Source organism: Crocuta crocuta, unplaced genomic scaffold (genome assembly GCF_008692635.1).
Source record: "Crocuta crocuta isolate KB4526 unplaced genomic scaffold, BGI_CrCroc_1.0 scaffold96, whole genome shotgun sequence".
Taxonomy (NCBI): domain Eukaryota; kingdom Metazoa; phylum Chordata; class Mammalia; order Carnivora; family Hyaenidae; genus Crocuta; species Crocuta crocuta.
In genome coordinates this window covers 2,173,059-2,195,522 of record NW_027531522.1, presented here as the reverse complement: position 1 = coordinate 2,195,522, position 22,464 = coordinate 2,173,059, and the positions used below count along the sequence as shown (strand labels likewise).

At 38.4% G+C, this 22,464-nt stretch overlaps 1 protein-coding gene across 2 annotated transcripts in view; it reads right to left on the bottom strand.

Moving 5' to 3' along the window:
- The window catches only part of ARHGAP21 (Rho GTPase activating protein 21), a 134,436-nt gene that overhangs the window by 1,615 nt on the left and 110,357 nt on the right, over nt 1-22,464 (bottom strand). Inside the window, exons 9-25 of one of the 2 annotated variants that reach the window (XR_013337173.1) lie at nt 20,694-20,870; nt 20,450-20,552; nt 17,370-17,406; nt 14,926-15,051; nt 13,336-13,620; nt 10,911-10,975; nt 10,694-10,833; nt 9,945-10,087; nt 8,875-9,030; nt 8,688-8,766; nt 7,922-7,995; nt 7,755-7,844; nt 4,667-4,792; nt 4,429-4,470; nt 4,006-4,111; nt 2,984-3,258; nt 2,051-2,082 (exon numbers count right to left, since the gene is read on the bottom strand). Coding sequence is in view for 1 of the 2 variants with exons in the window: in XM_077772484.1 (XP_077628610.1) it covers nt 2,051-2,082; nt 4,006-4,111; nt 4,429-4,470; nt 4,667-4,792; nt 7,755-7,844; nt 7,922-7,995; nt 8,688-8,766; nt 8,875-9,030; nt 9,945-10,087; nt 10,694-10,833; nt 10,911-10,975; nt 13,336-13,620; nt 14,926-15,051; nt 17,370-17,406; nt 20,450-20,552; nt 20,694-20,870 (1,781 nt within the window). In the remaining variant the exon portion in view is untranslated. The remainder of the gene's footprint in view (nt 1-2,050; nt 2,083-2,983; nt 3,259-4,005; nt 4,112-4,428; nt 4,471-4,666; nt 4,793-7,754; nt 7,845-7,921; nt 7,996-8,687; nt 8,767-8,874; nt 9,031-9,944; nt 10,088-10,693; nt 10,834-10,910; nt 10,976-13,335; nt 13,621-14,925; nt 15,052-17,369; nt 17,407-20,449; nt 20,553-20,693; nt 20,871-22,464) is intronic. The other variant, XM_077772484.1, reaches the window with a different exon arrangement.

The following is a 22,464-nucleotide window of genomic DNA, read 5'->3' as shown; positions in this document are numbered from 1 at the left end:
GGCGGGGGGGGGGGAGGAGGTCAAGAAACACTTGCTTCTTAACCACAGACCACCTAAGACCAGCAGGAGAGCAGGAAGTATGCTGAGTAATAGAAGCAGAAAGTATATTTCTCTATTGTCATAAAGATCTTAGACAAACTAAAACTACTGCATCAAAGTCATGGGGTGGGGGGGAGAAGTAACCATTTAGGCTGTTGTATTAAAAAGGATCACCACAATAAAATCGCAGATTAACAGAACTTTGTTTTTATAAGTTGGAAAGGGTCTCTCGGTTATCCAGTACACTTCTAATTGTTATCTACACTTTAACACCTTCTACTGAAGACTATAGTGGAGAAGGGTTGTGGCTGGACTCTGACTCAGACCCGACCTTCCTTCCTACCAAGCAAGTGATTTACTTTTCAACATCTCAGTTTCGTTGTTTATTTAACCAAGACAAAATCAGATTACATTAAGATTTCCTAGGGCTCCCTTTAAAATTCTATGACTCTGTGACTATATACGTGTTGGAGCAAATAAATCGGCTGTACTTACTTTACAATTGAAAAACTGTTACAAAGAATTATACCTTTTGTATATCCACTGTATTACAGGCAGAATACAACTACCGCCATTGGCAAGATGGAGAAACTGTTAGAAGAAAAGATTAAGAAATATGCATCTAGTAAGAGGGAAGGAGAGATTTCAAATAAGTCTGAAATCTCAAATCTGAAATCCAGATCTCAATCTGAAATCCTCTGGCAGAAAAAAAAAAGGGGAGGAACTGTCCTAGATTAATGAAGCCTAAAGAAACATGACAACAAAATGTAAGGAGTGAGCTTTAACTGCATCCTGTACAGGGAAATAAAAAACAATTTATATCATTGGGACAACATGGGAAATTTGTATAAAAACTATACATTAGAAATAATTATGTTGTGTTCTCATGTTACATACCTGGGTATTACGATTACCCTGTAATTTTACAGGAGACTGTCCTGTTATTGGGAGATGCAGGCTTAAGTATTTAGGGATAAAGTGCTATCATGTCTATATGTAACTCCAGTGATCAACCTGCACATGTATATCAAGATGTACCAAATGATGAATCTAAGGCAAAAGGTTTGGGTCCTATTTTTCTAGTAACTTTTCTCTAGGTTTAAAATTTTTCAAAATAAAATGCTGGGGCAAAAAGCCAGTAAAAATCACAATGTAAGTTATAGTGAATGATGTGGCATGACTGGAATATTTTATAAAATTTCTGTCACGAGTTATAATTTAATCACATTCAGCGCCATTATGATATTTAAATATGATATATCAAAGCTCATGTCTCATGAGCTCCGAACAGAACCAACGTTTTAGGAGATTTATTGGCAATTCTAGTTGTTACTGTTTCAGCAGAGCAAAGTTTGCACAAATTGAGTTAATAAAAAACTTTCTAAGAATAAGCTTCCCAAAACTACTCAAAATGTTCTATAATCTGGTGGTGGTGTCAATGGCGTACACATTATGTAAAAATACTGATTTCACTGAAAGGATGGCAAGAATATATATTTTCTTATGAACTATATATCATTCATAAGAATGTGTAATAGTAACAAAATCTATATAACTACTTAAATATTTACAGATGAAATATGATGCTTGGATTTGCTTCTAGAATAGTCCGAGAGGAGAGAAGTGGGTGAAATGCACATGACAACAAGATGGCCAGCCACGTGTCAATTGTTGAGAATGGATAATGGTCGCAAGGGGACTCATAGTATCCTCTCTGCTTTGGTGTATGTTAGGAAATCGTCACGTTTACAAATGAAAGAAGTGTCTACTTCGCTGTATTAGGCTAACCTATACTGAGAGAAAACCAATGTTCCATCTCAAAATCCAGTATTCTACCATATTCTAAGAATTAATTTTTCCATTTAAAAGAATCTGTTGGTCCCTGTCACAAGACGCAGATAGGGACGCATCTGTATACTAATCACAACAATCAGCAGAAAGGCAACCCCCTCACCCCCACCAAAGATCAGCCACAGGTAACGCCTCCCCCAAACTGTACAAAACAATTTACCTTAGATTTTGTGGAGTCACTAGTAGCTGAATCTGTGAGAAGTTAAAGAAAACAACGGTCAGTATCAGTCAATGTTTACGGCTTTCAACGGACAATGCAAAACTCATGGAAAAGACAGGCACAGAACAAAATGTGAAAGCAAAACTCAAACGGAACAATAGAACACAGTGGATAGTCAGAGCTCACAAAGATGCAAGCTGCACCACAGAAAGCCACCGCCATGAAAGGATGCTGTGAATTATAGGCAGAGTCAGCTCGATGATAGGAATGGCAAAGGAGCCCTGTACTAGACAAGAACAGAAGCACTAGTGTTGAATCAAATGTCTAAAGAGTAAGTCTAGCAGTAAAGAAGCTGGAAGACCTTTGTGAGAATTGTACGATGGACCACATCCTGTATCTGAAACTGATACACAATGCAGAACTTTTAAGACTGTCAGCTGGCCTCGCTGCAGACTGAGACACTCATACTCGGTGTGCTTATGTTGATTTTTGTCAGACCGTCAGACTTCAATTTCATAAGCATGTACTGCATGCATATGGATGCATTAGATAACCCTGCTGCCAGGTCACTTTGGTTTTCAAATAATGCTGATCTTTGTGCTTTAGACCCCAGGTTCACATCTGGGCAGTCAGGGGTCCTTTCGACTCGTTTGGTTAAATTGCTACCAGTTTTGGAATTCTCTATCACAAATGCTATTATGGAAATGGAGAAAATGGAGACCATAGTTTTCACTGTCTGGCAAAAACTCAGATTATACAATTAGAAAGAGGGTAGGAAGGGGCTAGCGCTGTTCAGGAGAGTACCAATTGCGCAATTTTTGTCTTTCAACTTGAGGGAAATCGATTTTCAGAATTAACGAGCTCAGCCCCGTGCCACGCCCCTTTGAACACATGGCTAAATGCTTTATGACTTTAAGAACCGGTGGACCATACCATGCTATTTCTCCTCACGGTCTGCTTCAGAAATAACAAGAAACAGCAGAAAAACTTTTAAGAGAGTAGTATTGATCTGTTTACAATAATCTTGAAGCGAAAATTTACACCACAGATCAACCGGGTTTGCATTTACAAGAACCGGGGGTTTCTGCAGACGAGGCAGCTACAGTGCGCACAGCAGCCCTCCTTCTTCCTACAGCTCCAGCTGTCCATCAGGGCCACCACAGAATCCACTAGCGACATTACCGTGTGATAGACTCCTCCCACTTCGCCTGTTCAACACCAGTATAGATTTGCCTGTGTCAGTAAGTGCTGAGAAAACCCTTTAGGACTCAGACAAGAACTAGAGACAAAGGGAGAACAGCGCGTGAAAACGACATGCTCGATTTTAGTTGCAACAGTTCGGCAGGCGAAAATTGTCAGCGAAAGAGCCTAGGAAAACCGCTACTTCACCGGACGTTGGGGCAGCAAGAGAAAAACAGAAGAAAATGTCAAATAGGTCGACTTTTTTCACTGTGACATCTCGAGTGACAAATAATATACTGCGTTTATGACAACGGTGCCCGCTTAGCAGTTCAACATATTTCACTGGCTGCGTTCAAATGGCACGTCTAGCTCAAGAACTACTTTTACACAGTCCAGATCATACTTTCTGCCGTCACAGCAACCACATATTCAGTAGCATTTATCTGTTTTACCTTGTGATGACTATTACATGGAAACTGTGAATTAAAAAAAAAAAAGAACAGAACAGTGGTTTGCATGCTCATTTCCCTCTTATTTCCATTCTGACAAGCATTACAATCCCATGCACTGCCAATGGCATTATAGGCACTGGAAGATAATTAAGATCAATCAGAAAAGGAAGATTACAATTTTTTTTATTAGTAGAAAGGAAAAAAAAGAGAAGAAAAGGAAAAAAAATCACAGTGAATTGTTACTTGTGATTGATTTGTTCTTTCATGTTATAAGAATTTAGCTTTTAACCTAGAGGTCAATACTGCCCAGGCAAGAGTTACCTGATACATCGCCAGGGGGGACTCCTGTCCTTCCAATGTTGGTGAGTAAATGATCTATGTTTGGCACTGGCTGGGAGTCTACTGTGTTTTCCTCCTGCACTGTTGTCTATGGTTAATAAACAAACATCTCTTCATCATCTCTTCAAAGATATACTTTCTTTAAAATTCAAACAACATTTAGCAAAAGACACATTACTGAGAGGAGCACACGTGCTTAACTGTTTACGCCCAATTAATTAACTACGAAGTGAGCATCGTACTTGTATTTTCATTAGACCAGAAACTGAGGAGCTATAGACCTGCTTCCGGGGTGCAAAGCAGACAATAGCATACAAAGCAGGAAGGTGACACTGTTGTGTGGCATCAGGGTCTGGTGTCCCGAACGAAAACAAGTCAGAGCAAATGCTGACGGACAATACTTACAAGAGGCTCTTCGGCACCTTCTTCTGTGAAAAACCAGTCATGCTAAAAGTTAAAATAGAAAAGGTGAAAAGAGAAATGAAATGGTCCCCTAAGTCAATCTATATTTTGGAGGATAATATAGGAAAAGAAAAAGGAAGTTTTCTCAGAAAAAAAAAATTATAATCAAATTCTGTCCTACCAAACATCAGCCGCTCACACAAAAAAAGGATTTTCTTGAGGAGATGAAGCCAGAACTTACGTGCTGGATAAGCGTCTCTACGATCTTGTACTGGTCGGGCATGTGAGTGACCATGTGGGTCATGTTATCTTCAGATGTTCTCACAAGAGTTGGGCCAAACACTATTGCTAGGTTTCTGGGCTCCATCTGGAACAAAGGATGTTGTTGAAAGATATCAGAACTTCTCTTTAGAAAGTAGGCTTAAATTGCCATGGCGTGTTTGGCATTTTATTTCTGAAAGGTTCTTTTGATGAAAAAGAATTCAAAGAAGAATGCTTGATTGATTGTGTGTAAAAAATAATAATGCTTCCTAGTTCGGCTTTCCATAAGCTAATCTAACACTTAAGTTCTTCTTCCAGCTTTCCAGCGTTCATGACAATGTACTATGCATAATGGGCATTTCTTTTTTCCATGAAGTCTTTGATTGCAAGCGATGATCTGGTTCAGAACTAGTATTACGAGAGCTACATTAACTGACAAAAATATGAAAATCAAAGGGAAAAAAAACATTCACAAAAGAATAGGGCAACCATCTCCCCGCGAAAACGAAGAACTGGAAAAGGTGCTCAGAAATACATCACATTTTCCAGATTTGTCCCCGTAGTGTAACAAAGTGCTAATATTTAAAAACCCTAAAGTCCAGAAATACTCTGACCAATTTTTACTTCAACAAAAACAAAGCTCTTTATTTATCCTTGCGCCAATCTGAACACCTCGATAGGACATGCTTATACGCTGGAACATTCCTTTCCATGATATTTTTGTATTCCTGTTTACACAATTATCAAATGTATAGATCCTTTGTTTCCCTTTGTTATATCTTACAGTGTCTGGTGTCATATTTTCAATTTAGGAGTTGATTAAAATGACAAATAGCTTTAGCCCACCCTGAAAATGTACTGGGAGTTAAAAGAAAATCACTGCACAACTCAAAAAGTCAAACTAGTCTAGGGGGCCACACTGCTATACTATTTTGGCAGAGCCAGGCACATGCACACACGCATGCACACACACATTTTAGGTGTGGTGCAAAGTGGAAAACGCACAGACTTCCTGTCCTGAAGCCATTTTTATGCATCAAATACGTTAACTACCGTACTACATGCATTATTATACTGTGCTTACTGCAGAGATGTTAAGTGGAAACTGGGATCAAAGTCAGTATTTTCATAGAAAGCTGACTTAACGGAAAGAAAGTCTGACTACAGGAAAGGCTGACTTGAACTGCGCTCACAAGCTTGTTTCTTATTTTCCCTCTGGAAAATGTCATCTTATTCCTGCATTGGTACTAGTGAAAGTGGCTCACAAAATAAAGGCCATCTCAAGGTCTTATGCAAATTTTCTCTAGATTCATTTAAGTTTGTAGACTAATGATAACACACATTATTATTTATGTATACAGTAATATTTATCACGTGGGTATTTACTTCCAGCTGGCTCCTCCATAAAACTAGTAACATAAGTAGTTCACAGTTTATTTAGTCCTTCATTATTGAAGGCAAATTCTGTATTTTTGAAAGATGTTCCGGAAGTGTCGTCAAATAAGTCAGGGAAATGAAATGCCTCAGCCACCTGTTCAAGAGTCCAATGTTAGTTAACAATTAAAACCACTAAAAAAATTCAACAGTAAAGAACCCTGTTATGTGTTGTTTAATTCAGTGCTTTCTACACTGATTAGTCCATCAACTGCTACTTTTCCAGTGCTACTAAGAACCAGCAAAAGTGATGAATCGATCAGTGATGTACTGCATTTTGGGGAATGCTGAAATAGTTAGAAAATACTTCAGCGATAATTGTATCAAGAACTTTTTTGGATTCTACTGGATGAACTTCTGGGAAAAGTACAGTCAATCTCTTGTTTTTCCTTTTCCCTTTCATAGCCCTATCATTACTAAGGAAATGGAGAGTCTGAAGGATGTTATACACTGCTTGTAAACTCAATCTGCAGGTAAAGGGGTTGACGCTATTCTCATACTCCAGCCTTACTACAGCTCTGAGCAACTGTTTTCCAGAACACCACAGATGCTAAATTGACCTCAATGAATGCATTTTTGTCTACCTTAAGCAGCCATAACCTTTAGAAAAGGGTTCCTGAGCTTCCTGAGCTTGTGGTATTCTTTTTTGTCTTCTCCAGAAGCCAAAATGACTTCCTTTAAATATTTGTAAGTAAGGCTGAGCTTTAGAAAATCACCATTTTTGCAACCTCTAACAATAATAATGGGTTTAGGCAACAATCACCAGTGATGGATAAAAAATGATGAAAAGTTAAAACTACAACAGTAACAACCAAACACAATGTGTGGAACTTTAGATATTGATTTAAACAAACAGGTGTAAAAAGATATTTCTTGAAACCAATAAGGAAAAACTGAACATGAACTGAGTATCAGATCATTTTAAAGGGTAACTAATTTTGGTGTGTTTTTTTTTTTAATTAAAAATTTTTTTTTAATTTTTTTATTTATTTCTGAGAGAGAGAGAGAGACAGCGTGAGCAGGGGAGGGTCAGAGAGAGAGGGAGACACAGAATCTGAAACAGGCTGCAGGCTCTGAGCTAGCTGTCAGCACAGAGCCCGATGTGGGGCTTGAATCCACGAACTGTGAGATCATGACCTGAGCCGAAGTCGGATGCTTAACCGACTGAGCCACCCAGTCACCCCTATTTTGTTGTGTTTGCTAAAGGGAATGTGATGGTGTTGTTTGTTTAAACAGGAAGGTCTTATACACTTAAAACAAAACAAGAACATGTCAGTTTTCACTCTATACCATTTTGGGACATTTTGATGGTTGTATCCTGCAAAAGTATCACAAATGTTGCCTATTCAGCATACTGATACACACTTGAACAATAAAAGAAGTAAATTTTTTGACCTTTCATTTTTCTGGCTGGAAAAATGTGAAAAGACATGTCTTTTTCAAATGGTTGACAACTGATATTTTGGGATCATTTGCTTTCAAAAAGGGTGATCTTTAGAGGACCTCATTGGCCAACAAGATGTATTTTAGAGCTTTTGCTGAATTATAGCCCTGTTTTTGATGGACACGAAGCAATGAAGCCTATCTTTTCAACTACAGCCACTGAAAGTACACGTTTTCGATATGTACTTTACCTTATTCTTTTCCGAATTCTCTGCCACGGTCTTCAGATGAGCAGAAAGGAACTTAAGAGTTTCATAATGATGTTCGGGCAGGTCGTGAATCTGCAACATATTATTTTCAGGATGGATTTAAAGGCTGAATTTCAGTTGTAGCTCCCAAAGTATAAAATAATACCTACTAGTCTTTTTAATGTTCTCAGACGGTCTAGAGGATCTTCTTTACGATTGGCCTCAATGAAGTCGGCGTATTTATCTGACAACAATAAGAACAATAAGACAAATTTATCTTAAATTGCTTAGGTGAGTTATAATCTAGATTTCCTTTGAGGTTCATCCTCAAAACACCACACACAAATTTAAATGTAAGGATGACCCCAAGTAGCCTTTGCAATTTAAGTCTCCATACTTGCTACTGTTTTTAATGATCCTCCAAGCTCTATCATCAAATAAAATTCCCTAAAATGTGAGTTCTCTGAGGGTACTGTCCTGGATTTATAGTCTGCTCATTCTTTTTTCTCCCCCAACCACAACACTGAGAACAGTGTCTTAATAAGTCATATTTGGCTTAGCTGAAAAAACGTTTTTCTCCTAATTATACATTATTATGTCTGAAAATTCTGACAGAGAACAGTAAGACATTTTTAATTTGACAAGCAAACATGCATGAACAGGATAAGATATATTTTATGGAACTTAAATAATTTTATAAGCTCTATTTTTCACTGGAATTTATCCGGAGGGAAAACCAATCTGAATGACAAAAAACAGCCATAATTTAAAAACAATAGCCATAATTATGTTTTATGTAGAGGTAACAAGTAAATAAAATCTCCTGCTTCTGTTAACAAAGTATTTTCTCCAGGTTCAATGTAATATTCTATGGCTTTCCAACAATGTCATTTTAAACTATTTCAACTGGTACCTTTTGTGTGGCAGTTCACTCACCATTTGTGAAGAGAGGTTCAGGGAGTTTTCTGAAGAAGGATTTTAGTAGACTGCTTATCACATTCAAATCTCGCCATTTCTGGGGGTGCAAAAATAGAAATATGGCATTTTTGTAGCCAGTACTACCAAAGGGAAAAAAAAAACCCCACCACAGATCAGGTATTCAAACAGAAATAAACACACTTACATCATCTTGTATGTCAATATCCGCCATTCCCTTATTGAGCTCCTCCTGCATGCTTGAGATGGCTGCATTATTTCCAGGAACTCTATAAATACCTGTATACTCAAGACCTCTTTCTTCAACTAATTTGCAACATATGTCAACTATTAATGGAATATACTGCAAAACAAGAAATAAATATTTTATTTAATACAGCACAAATGTTCATATTTGTCAGTAGATGTATATTGTAGCTAAAAGCCCCCTTCCATCCAAGAGGAAAAATGCATAAGTCACGGTTATTTGAAGAAAATGAAGAATGCAGACATTGCAGAGCCAGGAACAGATCAAAGCAGCAAAAGAGATTTGGGACAGTGGGAGGAGACCACCTAGGTCAAAGCAGAGAGAGAAGGGTCCCCAGGGAGACAAAGGTCTGAAGAGAAAATGAGGAAAAGTCTGTAATAACGAGAATGTGGGCACAACTCAGGTGGATAAAGGGGAACAAAGCCAAAAAGAGAAGAGGGGGATAGAATAACATCAGTCAACTCATGACATAAACCCTAACACGGACACACACACACACACACACACACACACACACACACACATAGAGATGGAGGTCTAGTCATGCAGTCCCACGTNTAACATCAGTCAACTCATGACATAAACCCTAACACGGACACACACACACACACACACACACACACACACACACATGCACATTTACATGTATTATTACTTTCTTAATCAGGTTCTTTGTTCTCATCCTTCTTTTAAGATGCTAAAAGCAGAAACACACATGATTTGGATATGAACTCTTACCATTTCAGATACATTTCAGATACATTCCTAATGGATGAATCATGAGTCCATTTCAGAGTCAGTATGTTAGAAAAAACGTGTGATAGATAAAATTACTCAACGCACCGTGACAGGTCAGCACCACTCAGGGAAGCTGGGTCTGCTAGGCAGAGGCAAATGCTGGCCAGACTAACAGACACCCTCTGTTATCTGAACGGCTGTGGACTCGGCTCCTACTACGACTACCACTGAACTGATGGTGGGAGGATATTCGGGGGGCTGGGGTCTCCTACCCGATTGGTATGTGCTGGCGGGCAGTCATCCAGTCTGACACCGAACGTTCCTGTAGCGGTAGGCTTTTTTTCAAACGTCTTTCTCATAATACTTGGAATGCCCTTTCTCCATGTGCCTTTGTCTTTTGGGGGACTGGTATCATCTTTTGATTGATATGCAAAATAAATGAATGAATGAATGAATGAATAAAAGACACAAGAAAAAATGGAAACAAGCATGTTTAAATCACATTCTTTATCAATATTTACATAAATCAGAGTCCTGTGCTCTAAATGATAGATCTTATATTTATTAAAAATATTATATTCTCTTCCTAACATAGCACTCCTTTTTGCCTTCTATATAATTTAATCAGAATCTGTTCCGCTTCTCCGCCTTTTTACAATCTGCAGTTTTCTTTAAAACAGTCAAGAAAAGAGGATCAATGTGACATCTTAATAGTGAGATTCTAGCAAAAGGAAACATGAAGGTAATGACAGTGCCCGGGTCCTCTGCATTAATCACATTTGCAGTGTCTTTTACGTAGATGTGTGTGTTCTATCTTCCTTCACTTCATTTACTCCAAGACAAAGACTCCTCTTAAGGGAAAGGGACCATTAGCCTAGACCAGGTCCACGGTGACCTTTGAGCTAGCTCATAGTGGGCCAAGGTCAGCGGAAATGGTACAGACAAACATAAAATACCCTTACAGTCCCAACTTTAAACCACCACATTTGTTAAATTTATCCAGAAATGCTAACATCAGTACCTTTACTGAGAAGTTTCCTTTCTGACTCCTCCTTGGGAGAGTGTGGACTTTGAGTCTTTGGCTCCGATTTAGCACCAAGCAGAGTCTGCCGGATGCTGAGACTCTGGCGAGGTGTTTTTGGCAACTGTTCCGCTTTGCTGCTGAAAGAAACGGAACATTTCTTAACAATTACGTATTTTACATCCAAAGTAACTTGTAGGAGTGGGGGGATTCTCACCTCATCAGACTGTTATATTCTTTTATTCTTCGACTAATTAGATCCCTGTTAGTCACTCCCGTGTCCTACAGAAAGAGCAGGAGGGGAGATCAGAAAATCAATTCTAAACACAAGTAGGGATCCCTACTTTTTTTTTGAAGCCCTCTATTGTACTACATTGCTTAGTCAATACAGACCCTCTGTTCCCAGGGGACTTGTTTTAAAACTCTGTTCAACATCACCCATCATCACTCTGCAATGAATGATCCAAGCGCCTCCTCCCACCTACTGCCAAAAGGGCTTTCTGTTTCTTTTCTGTGCTCCTACGATACGCAGACTACAGCCAGCAAGCACCACGTGTTCAAACTTATCGATCTGACATTTTTTATAAACGACTGGGAAGCAGAGGGCCAGTCTTTTTTTCTCTAACACCAGAAAGAATGATCAGCATTTCCAAGTAATACAGTTGCAGGGCACCTGGGTAGCTCAGTTGGTTGAGCGTCCCACTGCGGCTCAGGTCATGATCTCACAGTTTGTGGGTTTGAGCCCTGCGTCGGGCTCTGTGCTAACAGCTAGCTTGGAGCCTGGAGCCTGTTTTGGATTCTGTTTTCTTCCTCTCTCTCTCTGCCCCTCCTCCGTCCCTCCACCCCCATCTGTCTCTCTCAAAAATAAACATTAAAAAAATAATATAGTTGGATAAAAGATAGAAAAGTACTGTCAAATCTGTTAATGATGAACTCATAGAAGCAGTGAGATTGAGGGTTACTTAGTGTCAGAAGTGGCACTTAGATTATCAGAGAAGAAAAGTGCAAAACTGGGCTTTTCGAGCTCAACAGATTAACTTTTATAATACGCTATACGGTAAACTCAGATTTGACCAGAAGTGATAATGCTTTTCTACTGGTTCCAATTATACATTGGCATGTACCCTCAATTTTTTTATTAGTCTCATTTTGAGTAGAATGAACAATTTAATTTAAAAATACAGACCCTGAAGTCAAACAGTCCTGAGTTCAAATACTCTTCCTACTTAGCAGCTGAGAGATCACACAGTTAAAATCCACAGTAAGATCTCCTGGGTTTAAATCCTGGCCCTGACACCTACCCGCTGTGTAACCTTGCAGAAACTACCTAACCTCTCTTCGCCAGTGTCCTTGTTTATAAAATGATGATGACAGTGATAGGACACATTCATATGGTTGCTGAAATTTATTCATGTAAAATGTTCTTACGCTGCCTGTTCACTCTGAAAAATTCAGGTCTGATGCTTTCTTTACAGTGGTGTTTGCAGAACAAAGGTTGTATTGGTACGGATCTGGTGTTAATTTTTAACTACAAAGAAGGTAGGGTGTACACTATCAGCGAAAAAAGCACAGGCTTTTTTCCTAAGACCTAAGTTTTCATAATCCGAATTGGATGTAATGGAAATGGCTACACTGCAGAACATACTTCGCCTAATCTTATGGTTAATGTGGGTGACCCCATGTACCGTGAGTTAAGGGAAAAGAATGTTGTGCTTTTTGTGTGTGCGTCATAACAATGGGCACGAAAGGTGAGAACGTGTAACAAAAACTGTTAATGATATGAGAAGATACTCTTGAGCAAATGTTATAGACTTAATCACCACCGCATTTGTTCTGTTGGGTTTATAATTATGTATCCTGAAAACACTACCTTTATGAATGAAATTCCTGTTGTAAAAAATATCTTGATGGTTGTGAGCCAGAAACGCTCAAGTCCCTAAATATTCCTTATTGAAGAGAAAAAGTGGCTTATCACATGATTTCTGACAATGCAAGTTTTCTTGGAAACCAATGACTGTGTTCTAGCAGGCTCTATTATACTCTGGACTGCATTTGTATTTCCATTAACAAAAATCCTCCTATCAGTATCTCTTTGCATTTACACAGTAATTTGTTTTGATGAGAATTTTCACAATAACTTAAGCCCCACAGTGATCCTGCTTTTGAGATAAGGAGCCAGAGCTGGAATTATTTAGTCATAAAGGTAATGACCAGGACTAGGACCTAGGATTTCCTGATCCTGCTTCTAAGAAAGTAGGCAACATATACGAATCCTCTGTTTCTAGTTCTGTAATGGAGATTTTCAAAATAATATAGAGTAGGTACAGGTGAGTTTTCCTTCTGATCAATTTTTCAAGTGAAAATAGCATATTATAACTTCTTTTTAATGTTTTTTTAATTTTGAGAGACAGAGCACGAGTGGGGGAGGGGCAGAGAGAGAGAGATGGAGAGACACAGAGCCCGACGTGGGGCTTGAACTCAATGCACAAAGAGATCATGACCTGAGCTGAAGTCAGTGCTCAACGGAGTCACCCAGGTGTCCCCTTATAACTTATTTTTAAATGATGTATCAGATCCTTTCAGTCTTCCTAAGAAAACTGTTAACGAAGGAATCTGGAACGAGCATAGCTTTGAACACACACCTCCTCATTGAGGTTGCTGCTCTCCTGGATGGTCCTGATCCACGCTAGCATGTCGTCTCTGTCCTCAGCCTGAAAAAGGCATTCGCAGTCCGACGTGGTGAGTCGGAACACGTTCTTCCTCTTGGTCTCACTATACGAGATGTCTATTAGGCAAGCGTTGACACTGATGGGCTGCTCTTCTTCAGGCGCACCTGTCTGCTCTCTTTTGTCTTTGTACAAGTACAGTGAGTGGCCCCGAAGCACAACATACATCTGTTTCCACGGCCGGATACTTCCACCAACCCGCTGGAAAACACGGAACAGTTCAGGAACACTTCCTACATGGCTCAGTCTTAGTAGTGGGATGAACACACCAAGCAACACTGTTAACACACACAAATGGACACCAAGCCTGGTAGGTGTCCGAGTCACGGTCGTATACATTTGTCAGGAGAGGATGGCAAACTGCGGAGGGTACGCCAAGCAACTCAAGGCATCTGCGTCAACATCAAGGATAAAGAAGTGCCAACTTTAATTTGGGTTGGGGGAAAATCTATTTTACTGTTCATGAACAAAGTAATTAAGTAGAACAAAGTAAGGTAAGACAAGAGTAGCAAAATGTGTAAAATATATAAAAATATATCTTAATGGAGAATAAAAAAATAAGAAAAAGATCAGTCAGGAAAGTCTTTTGAATGAAAGGAAGGCTGAGGACAAGTCCCAGATCATGCGAATCTGCATGAACATAGCAGGCGCGGGGAGTGAATGAAGTTAACGAGACTGATCACCTTTATGTGGCAACAACATCCATCTCCAAGATGGGTTTTTCTTAAAAGTTAAACTCAACTGACAGTGTTGAAATTTTGCTATAAATAATCTGTCCAGATACTGTAGGAAATTTTATGGCAAAGGTTTTATTGTATTGAAATCTACTTAATGAAGCACATAGATAGCGTGATATTCATTTATACAGCTCAATATTTATAAAATAAAGTGAAACAAGGAAATTATAAAAGAATAAAATGGGAAAATTTAAATAAAATATTTAAAATTATTAATATGGAGAATTGTCACTTCCTAAAGGAGGATTTGTGAAAATCTATGCCTAATAAACTATTTAATAAGAAAAACCAAATTCCTTCTTGAATAACTTCATGTCTCTCTTCTGCTGGCAAAATATAAGACAGTAGACTCCTTTGCAGTTGATACACAGGACGAAAATATACAAAATTAAATCAATGATTAGAATTCTTTTAAATGACTTTTTCTTTTCTGTAGGAAAAGATATTTTTTATAAGGAAGTGACAGACTTTTATTTATTTTAAATGTTTATTTATTCATTCTTGAGCGAGGGTGCATGAGTGGGGGCAGAGCAGACAGAAAGGGACAAAGACAGAGAATCACGTGAACTTTGAGATCATGCCCTGAGCTGAAATCGAGAGTTGGACACTTAACTGATGGAGCCTCCCAGGCACCCGGAAAAAGAGATTTATAACTGATGTTTTCTACTCTTTATTCTGGATAATTTGCCATCTTATCTATACAGACTTTATGTGCTATTCTGCGGGGGCCACATTGCATACACTCGCGGTAGCTGCAAAAACATACTACCTTGCCCTTATCGGTGACGAGCGGCCGGAAGTGGAGCCATCCTTCCCTGGCAGCATCACTGAAAACCTCTGAGGAAGAGTCTTTCCTGGACCCAGAGTCTTCTGATGACTTCTGGCTGTCTATGATCTACAGAAAAAGTCAGGAAAATAGAGTAAAATATTTTTTTCTTTTATAAATACTTGCACATGGAAATTGCTTGACTGAAAACAATTTTTTTATTGTTTATTTTTGAGAGAAAGAGGGAGGGGAAGAGAGAGCTGTGTGATGGGGGGGGGGCAGAGAGAGAAAGAGATCAAAGGTCTCTTCAGTTCAGGGCTTGAACTCATGAACCCTGAGATCATGACCTAAGGCTAAGTCAGACACTTAACTGACTGAGCCACCCAGGAGGCCCTGAAAAAAATCTTTAATGTCCCAAAATGAACAGTTATTTTTGAAGAATGCCAACTTTATCAATTACATTAGAAAATTTTCTGGTCTTGTTAAAAAAAAACACGTAAATTGACTACCATCAATTTTTAAAGGTCTGTAGGAATTTTTAATCATTAAACAAATAACAGAAATAGTATAATTTTCCTGCCCTCAAGAGCTCACATTTTAGTGAGCAAAGACAAATCTAAAAAATAAAAACAAGAAAATGATCACATTGTGATTAGTGCCGTTTGGGAAAGGCCAACTGAGATGTGACAAATGACTGAGTAGCAGCTGTAAGTTCAAGGCCTACTAAAGGAAGAATATTTAAGATGAAATATGGAGGAAAGGGGCCATCCATGATAGGTCAGGAAAAAGAAAAGTTCAGGGAGAACGTAGAGCTAGTGAATGTACATTGACTATTATCATTTTAAATGTACACTGTTAATGTAAGAGAAACAGCTGATTAAGAGATTGTTTAGGGTCTTCTAGGACATAGTAGGAAGTGTGAAGGGAAGCCAGTAAGAGATGAGTCCAAGGAGGAACATTATCTGGTCCCAGTTCAAAGGTCACTGTTTGCCACCTGGAGAATGGATTCTCCAACCATGAGAGAGGGGTTACTGTAGGAATCCAGGTGAGGAACAATGGCGGCTTGGGCGAAAGCAGCCTAAGTGAAGACAGGGAGGAATGTCAAATTTCAGGATGTGGTTTGGAGGTAGAGTGGGTAATTCTTAATAAGAGGGAGGGTGAAAAAGAAGCAACAAGGCTAATACTCGGTTCTGGGGCTTGAAAAACTGGGTGAAGTGGACCGACCTAGTGAGACAGGGAAAACTGGTGGTAAACGTGTCTGGGGTAGAGCCCAGATCTTTTTGGCCATTAAACCTTGATTGCTTATTAAACACCCAAACAAAGATGTCAAAAGGGTAGCAGCCAACATGAACTGCAGCTTGGGGAAGAAGCCAAGGTGAGCAGTATAAACAGTGGGAAAGATCTGGAAAAGATCATCTCAGCAATGAGGGCAGATGGAGAAGAAAGAGAGGTCAGAACAATCCTAGACATTCTGACATTTTAAATATTAGAACCGCAGAGGCAGAAATGGAAGCCAGCAAAAGAGTGTTTTAGAAAGGCAGTGGGAAATGGTGGTGGATACTTCTGAAAGGTCAAAGAAGTTAAAAGTCGAAGATAGCCATTAGTTTGGGGAGCTTCAACATCACTGGTAACCTTGGCATGAACAATGTCATTCTGGTATGTGTGGGGTGAGAAAGACGTGACATGGGGATGTGGACCCTATGGGAAATTTTGTTCAAGGAGTTTGGCTGTGAAAAGTGGAAGAGAAAATAGGAGCAGAAAATAGAGAGGGATGCAGATTCAAGGAAAGTTTGTTTGTTTGTTTTAAATATAGTAAATAGTAGAATGTGCTTATATGACAGTGATGAGCCACTGGCAGGAGCGATCGTGCAGAGGAGAGAGCGATCTTGAAAAAGGGAAAAGTGATGGAATCCAAAGAAATGTGGATGTAGGATTTTAACAGCATCATGTTCCCAGTAAGCAGATACCTAAGATAAGTGTAAAGAAGAGAGAAACTGTGGGTGCAAATGGAGATGTTTTTAGAGAATGTCAAACAAAGAAATTCCTGTCTAACAGCCTTTTGTGTGTGCTGTCAATAAAGTACGAGGGAAGAGTAGATGAGAGACCATGGGGTGGACTGTACGGAGAAACGTGGAGGGTAGGAGTGAAACAATAATTTTGAGGAAAGAAAAATATGCATACAACAAGATACAGGATTGCTGGGGAACTAAGATTTTTGGCCATAAACTGATAAAGTGAGAAAAATCAGCATAATGTGTGTGAAGTATCATATACTTGATGAACACGTTTAGAAATTAGAAAAGAACACCTTATACGTCATATTTTCCAAATGCAGCGGAAACTGACAGAATAATAATAGCACTAATTCCCTGTGAAGAGCCAAAGCAAGCTAAGGGAAATGAAACATTTATCATTTGCTGATAATTTAAAAACTATTGAATACCAACCTTGATTCCCTTCAGGCTAGAAATGTGCTTAAAGGACCTGTTGGAAAGAAATGTAGAAATATTTGCCATAAATGCAGAAAACACTTTAGAGATATAAAACAAATTGAACATCACAAGTTAGCTTTCAATACTAAGCTGATGTTTCATCATTACTATGTTAAATGCTCACTGTTCAATGCAAATGCGAAGAAAAGCTAATTTTCTAAGTACTTAAACTTCTGATTCCATGACAGAAGCTTTCATAGTGGATCTGGTCAGCTGAAACGGTTTCTACATAAAGTGTGAGAGTTTATCCTTCTTTTTAGATGAAAGAAAAAAAAGAATGGCTTGGGCTGAACAGTGGGCTTTAGAATAAATCATCAGTTAACCATAGTTGCTGTTGCAATGCTTGATTAAGGGTTCCCACGATGTTAACAATGATTGATAATGTGACCGGGAGACCATTCTTCCTCCCAACCGAATTCGGGATGCTTTGAAAGGGAGACCTGTGGCTGCCAGGGAAAAGGCTTAGGGCCTTCGAAGACAGGTGCACTTTATCTATTCAAAATAATTCAACTTTAGGGGGCAGGGTTGTTTTGCTGGGTTTTTTAAATTCAAAGTTAATTTTAGGATTGTAAGATGCGACTGAAGATGGCACTGTCCTTCCCTTTCAAACTGCCCTGGACAAGAGCGCTAGCAATAGATGCGCAACTCCGGACCACAATACGTATGCCCATGAGGACAGGCGGCTAAACACGGTGAAGAAGAGAATGGATACCAGAGGAGAAGACACTCCTAGTGGCGTATCTCGGACAAAACTGCAGTGCGCTGCTCGCTGAGAGATCAAAACCCTCCCTTGCTTGGAACAGTGGGAAACAGGGTTCCAGAGCTAGTGCCCGGAGCCCCGCTCATCACTCCAGATACCAGGGTTTATGAAACAAAGGAGGAAACACACAGCCTGGCCATCTCTGCAGGGAGCAGTGTGTAGTTGGTGCAGGGCGAAGTAGACTCTGAAATGTGGCAGTTACTGGCCTCTTTCGGGGAGGAAGAAGTGAAGGCAAAAATAGGTCCCAAATTCAACTCTGCATCATCAGAAAACTTCCAGCTCGCCTGGACCTTGCCGTGGCCACACCTCACACAAACTTCCCCCATGTATCTGGTTCCAGGAAGAACTGACTTTATTGGAATATAAGTAATACTCAAATGGAAGCCTCAGAGAATCTTTCCAGAAATACTATGATAAAAAAAAGACAGAGTGTTCTTTGACCGAAGGCTCAATATTATAAAAATGTCAATGTTCCTTAAGTTAATCTTAGAAATTAAACATTGTGCCATTAAAAATGTCCATAAAAACTTAAGAACTAGAAGATGGACTTGAAAGTCCAAATAGTAAAATAAACAAAAATAGCCAGGAGAATTTGGAAAAACACAGAGCAATGAGAGAATGGCCTTACCAGATAATAAAAACATTATAAAACCACCACAATTAACAGAATCTGGTGTACATGAGTAGGCAGATAAATTGACTGAGCAGATGGAGGCTAAAAATAAAACTAAATATATGTAATAATTTGGCATATAATAAAGATGAAATATCAGTGGGAAAAATATTGTTCTGGGGGCAACTGAGAGATACTGGAAAATATAAAGTTGGCTCTTTATCTCATTAATTGGAATAAAATAAATTCCAAGTAAGTCAAAGTTGTAAATACACACAAGAAAAAAAAAATTTGAGAGGCAAACAAGAAAGAATTTTGTTGTAATTCTAGAGGAGAGAAAGGCTTTTTCAGTATGACCTAAAATCTGAAGGCCATAAAAAAATCTTAAATTTGACTGCAAAGAAAAAGTTTAACATTTTTGCACAGTTTAAATAAAAAAGAAAACTTAAGAAAATCAAATAAAAAACACTGAATTGGGAAAAGACTTACACCACTTATCTCTGAAAAGAGCTCATTTCCTTTATATAAAGAGCTCCCAGAAGTCAATCAGGAATCCAGTAGGAAGATGGGCAGAGGATATGAACAAGCAATTCAAAGGAAAATACAAATCTTTAAAAAAAAATTTTTTTTTTACGGTTCATTTATTTTTGAGAGAGAGAATGTGAGAATGGGGTAGGGACAGAGAGAGAGGTGGAGAGAGAATCAGTGCCCGATGTGGGGCCCGACCGAACTCACCAACCATGAGATCATGACCTGAGCAGAAACCAAGAGTCAGATGCTTAACTAACTGAGCCACCCAGGTTCCCCAATATAAGTATCTCTTAAATATATATGAAGTGATGTTCAATTAATTTACTTTTGAAATAAAAAATACAATATGATGCCATTAGATTTACAAAAAACCAGAAAACTAACATGTTGTGCTGGTGAGGAACAGCAGAGACTTTATCGTCTGTTGGTCGGAACGTGATTTGGTATGAGCTTTATGGATGGCAGCGGACAATGCATGATGCATATTAAAATAAAAAAATACACACCCCTTGACGTAACAGTCTTTTTTCCAACCATATTCACTTAGACACTAAATGAACTATGTACAAATATAGTCACCAAAGTATTGTTTGCAGTAGCAGAAGACTCAATCAATCTAAATGCCTATTAATAGAATGCAGAATACCAGTTAGATACATTTTGGTGCAGTTATTGAATGGAATATGAACCAATCATACAGAAGTGAGCCGGGAATGCACGCACGGGGTGATCTCCATGATCAGTGTGTACAGCACCTATCACTTGCTTATATAAGTAATTAGGGTACGTGTGTACGGGATTTGATGCATAGAAAGCTCTGAAATAACACAAAAGAAAACAGTAACAAAGTCACGGCTGAGAATAGAACTGTTAGCTAGAGGCCTAGAGCAGCAGTGATTGTTTAATACATATCTCTTGTATTATGCTCGTGTATTACTGATTTTTAAATATAATTTTAAAAACTCAACTGAATATATTACTGGATAACAACTTTGCTTTACTTTTTATTTGTATTTCTAATGGTATAAAGTTAGGAAGTATAAAGGAAATCGTTAAAATTCAGTGTTTATACGTCAAAGTCATGCTGAACACTCACAAACAGATATTTAAAATGATATGCTGGAGACTTACAATTTTGCATCTTCTCTGTAATCATCCAGGCCCTCGTCATAGGATTTGGATCTTTCCGTCTTTGAGCTGGGCTGGGCATCTAGGCTGGGAGGGCCGACAGATTCTGTAATTAAAATCCAGCATTTAGACATCTGCAAGTGGTTTCCAGACCCTTTCATTAGAGAAGAGGTCACAGTTTGCCATGGCATTAAGTGGAACACTGAGAAAGTGGACACGCTTTGCACGGCCACTCACTAAAACGTACCCTGATCATGGGAGAGCTGGCGGCGAATTAAAGGAGCCGACGTGGTGAGGCTGGGCGGGACCGTTGCTATGGAGGGTGCCTGGGGTGCCTGGGGTGCCTGGGGGGTGGAGGCTGAGATGACAGCAGAAGCGGGGATGTGCGCAAGGTCATGATCAATGCTGGGGCTCGTTGGTTCATCTAGAAAATAAAATGAAAATAAATATTGGACAGGAGTCTGGTTGTCTCAGTCAGTGGAGCATGTGACTACTGAACTCAGGGTTGCGAGTTTGAGCCCCACGCTGGGCTTAGAGCTTAATTATAAAAAAAAAAAAAAAAGCAAATGAAAAGAAAAGAAATATTGGAATGTCAAGTGACTTAATTATTAACAATCAATATTTACTATTAAAGAAAAACCAGATACAGATTTTAATACTTAACCACTAAGTCACCAATAAATGACATACTTGGCCTGTTAAAACTCTTACAGAGGTATTACTCTAGTAATTCCAAATAATTCTGAGAATGTGGTCCAAGAAATTAAATAGGTTGCTTCTTCTACCAACCAATTAATACCTTCACTAACTAATAATCAAGATAACAAAGTGTATAGGTATTCAGAACCTGAACCTATAAAAGCAGACCCATAATCATACACCTCCCTACAAGAATTACTTTCCCATTTTAAATGTATTACATATCATTTCAGGAAGCTAAGCCAGGTGACTTGGCCGAGGCTTAAAACTTCCCTATGCACAAACACACAAGTATACCTTCATAGGTATAGAAAATGAGAAAGGACAGTGACTGTCATAGAAAGTCATAACAAAACCTTCTATAAAGTATATATTATAATGATGAAAAGGGTTTTGATTTTCTGATTTAAAAGATCAAACTATTTTAATTTTGACCAAATTCTAAGAATGCTATCATTTTAATGATTGGCATTTTAATCAAGATGACTAATAATGATACAAAATTATAACATGTGTAGCTAAAATCTATAAATTCTGACTACCTTGAGCTTATTTTGTTTTTACGATGTCTTTAAAAGCAGCTCTTTGTATCTTAGCAATAGAGAACATTTTAAAAATTTCTCTAGGAATCAAGGTTACTAAGTACTTGATAATTTAATATATGTTGGTGAGCATACAATTATTCTTTTCTCAAAAGAAAGGAGATAACTGAGGTTTTTACATCAATTGAATAAAGATAAAAATTTAATTTTACTACAGATTACAGAATCCCTTAAAATTGTCATTATGATTTAAATTACCAAAAATTAGCCAACCTTTTCAAATTATACATATGTATAAAGTAAGTTGGTCTTCTGGCGTCTGCCTGAGCCACCAGTCTGTTATGGATTCAAAAGCATGGCTATGAATGAGGAAATACTGTATTCTTTAGAAATTATCTGGCATATGTAGGACTGATAGTATTAATAGTCTGAAGAGATTTCTGTACCACAAACATTGACAAGAGGGGTGTGAAACAGAGGTGCCAGAGAGTGTCTAGGAGATGCCGGAGGATAAATCTTTCAAAGACCACTTTATGCCTTGCAAAGCAGTTTTAAACATTTACATTTTTATTTATTTAAAATTAAATTACATGCAATGAAATTCAAAATGTTCGTAGATAAGCATTAAAAAAATTTCAAAGATGATTTTCTTTTTTTTTTTTACTGAGTCTGGACCCCCTAGAGGTATGCATTCAATCTATTTGGACTCACTGCATTTTGGAGGAAGTTTCTGTATTATACCAGGCTGAAATAACCACTTCTTTTAGTATGTTATAA